This window comes from Euleptes europaea, chromosome 12 (assembly GCF_029931775.1).
Source record: "Euleptes europaea isolate rEulEur1 chromosome 12, rEulEur1.hap1, whole genome shotgun sequence".
NCBI lineage: Eukaryota > Metazoa > Chordata > Lepidosauria > Squamata > Sphaerodactylidae > Euleptes > Euleptes europaea.
Genome location: NC_079323.1, coordinates 62,342,319 through 62,346,193, shown reverse-complemented (window position 1 = coordinate 62,346,193; position 3,875 = coordinate 62,342,319). Strand labels below are relative to the sequence as shown.

At 39.6% G+C, this 3,875-nt stretch overlaps 1 protein-coding gene across 1 annotated transcript; it reads right to left on the bottom strand.

Moving 5' to 3' along the window:
- Positions 1–2,560: 2,560 nt before the first annotated feature.
- On the bottom strand, positions 2,561–3,526 carry LOC130485471 (beta-1,3-galactosyltransferase 5-like). Its single transcript, XM_056858678.1, has one exon. The coding sequence runs from the start codon at positions 3,518–3,520 to the stop codon at positions 2,561–2,563; it is 960 nt and encodes a 319-aa protein (XP_056714656.1). The 5' UTR covers positions 3,521–3,526.
- Between the last annotated feature and the right edge of the window lie 349 nt (positions 3,527–3,875).

Genomic DNA, 3,875 nt, shown 5'->3' with positions numbered 1-3,875 from the left:
GAGAAATTTTTACGTGACCCCAGGTATATAGGTATATAAAATAAGTATACAAACCTTTTACTGTTGCCAAATTTTTTGCGACCCCCATATTCAGTTACGCGACCCAATATGGGGTCACAACCCATAAATCTGTACTAAGTCCTGTTGAAATGGATAGGGTTTAGTTCCAGCTCATGTGTGTAGAAAAAATTGAGACAGCTTTATTGCACTGAAATTTAAAAAGAATTAAACATGTTTCTATGAACGATGTACATCGCTTTGGCATCCCATCGCAATCAATAGACAATTCCAGAATGATTTGCAAACTGAAGCTTAAATATCTGGCTCTTGACAATATAATATTTTAAATCATCAGAATATCCCTGTGAAGTATAAGTGCTGGTACATGACACCCATTTCACAGAGCAAAATCTGAGACTTGGAGGCTATGATTTACTTTTGAGCATCATCTGACTCTATAGTTCAGTCTAGTCTTGAACTTAGAGCTAAAAGCCTTGATTTCTAAGCATGGAGGCACAGGTACTCTTGCAGCAGGAACTCTATGATGTTCTGAAAACTCATATTCCAGTTGAAAGTTTCACTGCATTAGATGACAACATGAAGCCAAGGCAGTTCCCCACAACAACGCTCAGCTAAATTCCTTTTGTGCCTTCTTAACACTTCCTTACATTTGAGTTAGTATGTTAGTTTATTCTAGAAGTAGAGTTGTTTTTTATATGCTGACTTTCTCTACCTTTTAAGGAGAATGAAACCGATTTATAATCTCCTTCCGTTCCTCTCCCCACAACAGACACCTTGTGAGGTAGGTGGAGCTGAGAGAGTTTGGAGAGAACTGTGACTAGCCCAAGCTCACCCAGCTGGCTTCATGTGGAGGAGTGGGGAAACCAGCCCGGTTCACCAGATGAGCATCCGCCACTCATGTGGAGGAGTGGGGAATCAAACCTGGTTGTCCACTGCTCTTAACACAACACTGGCTCTCTACACAGCTAGACCTTATGCTGTTGGGCTCCATAGCTGCCGATGCGGCCACAGTACATGTTAGGATTGGGTTGCTGACGCCTTGAAATTGGTGAAGAATTTGTCATAATGGGCTTCTTACTTCTTGTTCAAGTGTATCTTTGTCATGGTTTGAGTATACCTTTGGCAGAATGAGGTTCAGCGCAAAACAAATTGCTCCCTTACGTGAAAAAAGTAATATGGTATTAGATACCATGGCATCTACTACTCTTGTAGAACTCATTCAGAGATCCAGTGGAAAGCTGTTTGAGTTCTTCCAACACAAATTAACATCAGCTCTACAACTACAGTCATGACATCCTGAAATCAGGCCCAGTCAATGGGACCTGACCTTCCTTGATTGAAAACAAAGCAAATTCACACAACATGGCTATATCCATACATACTGGATATGTAATGCCCAGATATAAGGGCTGGTTTAGAACACTATGTATTCATACGCACACACATGGAAGCTTTGGGAAGTTGGCATCCGGGAGCCATGAACCAACAAATCATGCTCTCTGTGCCTGGTACGGCCTCTCACCAGTAGAGAGCTCTGAATTACGTTCATCTTCAGGAATGTGGTTTCTGGTTACTGAGCTCACAAGATCAGGCACTCACTAAGTGACGCCTTCAGCCAATATCTATAGGTTACGTTAATTAGAGTGAAGTAGACGCTTAATGTGCATTGGTGCTTTTGTGTCTCAATCTGCTTGTCAGCAGCCATGGGCCTGCCCCATGTGAATGCATAAATAATACTGACTTTCCTTTGTTTCTGGGGTGAGTAACTCTGCATCTTATTTGTGGGTTATTTCACCCCCCAGGTCTGTGTTTAGCTAAATAAAGAACTGTTGCTCTTTTTAACCTCCTCCTAGTTGCCTTGATTGGACTCTATAAAACAACCAGGGCACTTCAGATATTGCACTCATTATGCTATAGCAATCATCACACACAACTGCATTGGCATGTTACCATCAGAAAAACCAGTTACGAGTGGTTGCAGTAATAAAGCAAGAGCTTTTTTTTTTTTAATTTATGGCCTACCTATCTCACTGGGTCTCAGTGGCATGTTGATGCAGCCTAGAATGTTTTCTATTGGACACTGGGGAGACTCTGCATGTCTAGCTTTCAGTTTCATATATTTAAGAAAAGAAAAATATATATATATAGTTAAAAATTAGAACAAAATTACTCAGATCCCTTAATACTCGCATCTGCTTACATTGTTAAAATGCATCCCAGTCTTTAAAATGTTTGCATGTTTTAAAATGTTTGCAAGGAAGCACTCATAAAGTCATCCTGGACTTATTCACATCTTATTAAGGATCCTTGAGTAGACAAAAAAAAAGTCTTGTTGCCTAATGCCCTGTAAGAAAGCAAAATGTTGGTACATGAGTAAGAACACCACCACAGGAGGAATGGCCTTTTAATTATATTGTTAGAATCCCTTTGACTATATGGATTCTGATAACAGTACTTAAGTCAAGAATGCAGGATCTTGGTATTTTATATTTTGTGATGTGAGTAGCAATTTTAGATTGTTTTCGATGGTTAAAACATATCAATCACCTGAACACACTTTATCCATGGATGTCTCCAGTGCATTCCAGCGGACTAGCAAGTCATGAGGTTTGACAAAATGGCTTGTCACAATTTTCTTAAAATGACATGCAGAAAACGTCACTCCTTCTGGAAAGAATGTTTGCTCTGAATGGAGTTCCTCTGGTATAATACTGAGTTCAGCAAGGCACAGACCTATGAAAACATCTTCCAGTTTAATGAAAGGGATATTTTCAGAAACATTATACACCTGATTAGCAACATCAGTGGAGAAAACATAACCAGTCCCTGAACAAAAAGGAGGATAATTATTTCCTGGAAATTCACAGTTACTCACAGACCACTTGCTAAAAAATTGTCGTATTGGATGCTCATTCAGTTTTAAAAAGCCAGTGAAAAATCTGGTGGTCCTGTTTTTCTTTAAAAGGAGTTCAGTCAGATAGTAGGGATTGATAAACATGTCAGAGTCAGTTTTCATGACAAAGCTAGATTGTGGACAGAACCTGTAGACCCACTCAATGCCCATCATAGTCTTTAATGTTAAATTATAATAGGTATCTATAAAATCCTTTTGGATGATGTCTTTATATTTTTGGCTTTCAGCAGCAACAACAATCTGATTGTCATGTTTCAAAGTAATTCCCAGAAGAAAAAATGTCATAATGCGTTTGTTGGCAATTAATTTTTCTTTGCCCCATGTGTCGCGGATAGCCATCCGAGTGTCTGATTGGCTATCAGGTGATGATGTTACAAGAATTACCAGGAATGGAGGGTTCCTATTGCAATCTATATGTGGCAGGTGCAAAAAATGTCCACTAGCCCTTTTAAATAAAATATTTCCATTGCCTGTTGGAGAGAATATACAAATTCCGATAGAAGTCAGCTTGTAAAATAAATAGAATCCAGCAGAGAACAAAAACAAGGTGAAGACAAGATTCTTTCTTAGTCTCTTGGAAGTCATCTGAAAGAAAAGGAGGACAGTGGTATAAGGAACATTCTCGAATGCTTCACTGGTGACTAGTAAACCGAGGACTGATCCACACATCTTTGGGTATGATTGATTACAGATCACTCTGAGAGTAGCCGCCATTGAAACAAATTGTTTAAAAAAAGATGGCAGCTGTACAGTTGAAGGAAATTTGCAAACTGGAAAGCTGAGCTTTTGATACGGACTGCAGTTAGAACTGGTTTAAATGGTTTGGAACCTCTCTGTCCACGTTGGGGGTTGGATCCTGCCAGCTATTTTTGCTCTACCCCACCCCATTCCCCTCCTTACACCAACTCTTGTCCCAAATGGCTTTTATACATGCAGGCCC

What these genes read in the sequence shown, in the direction of transcription:
- LOC130485471 (XM_056858678.1), bottom strand. Translation starts at nt 3,520, where the DNA reads ATGACTTCCAAGAGACTAAGAAAGAATCTTGTCTTCACCTTGTTTTTG.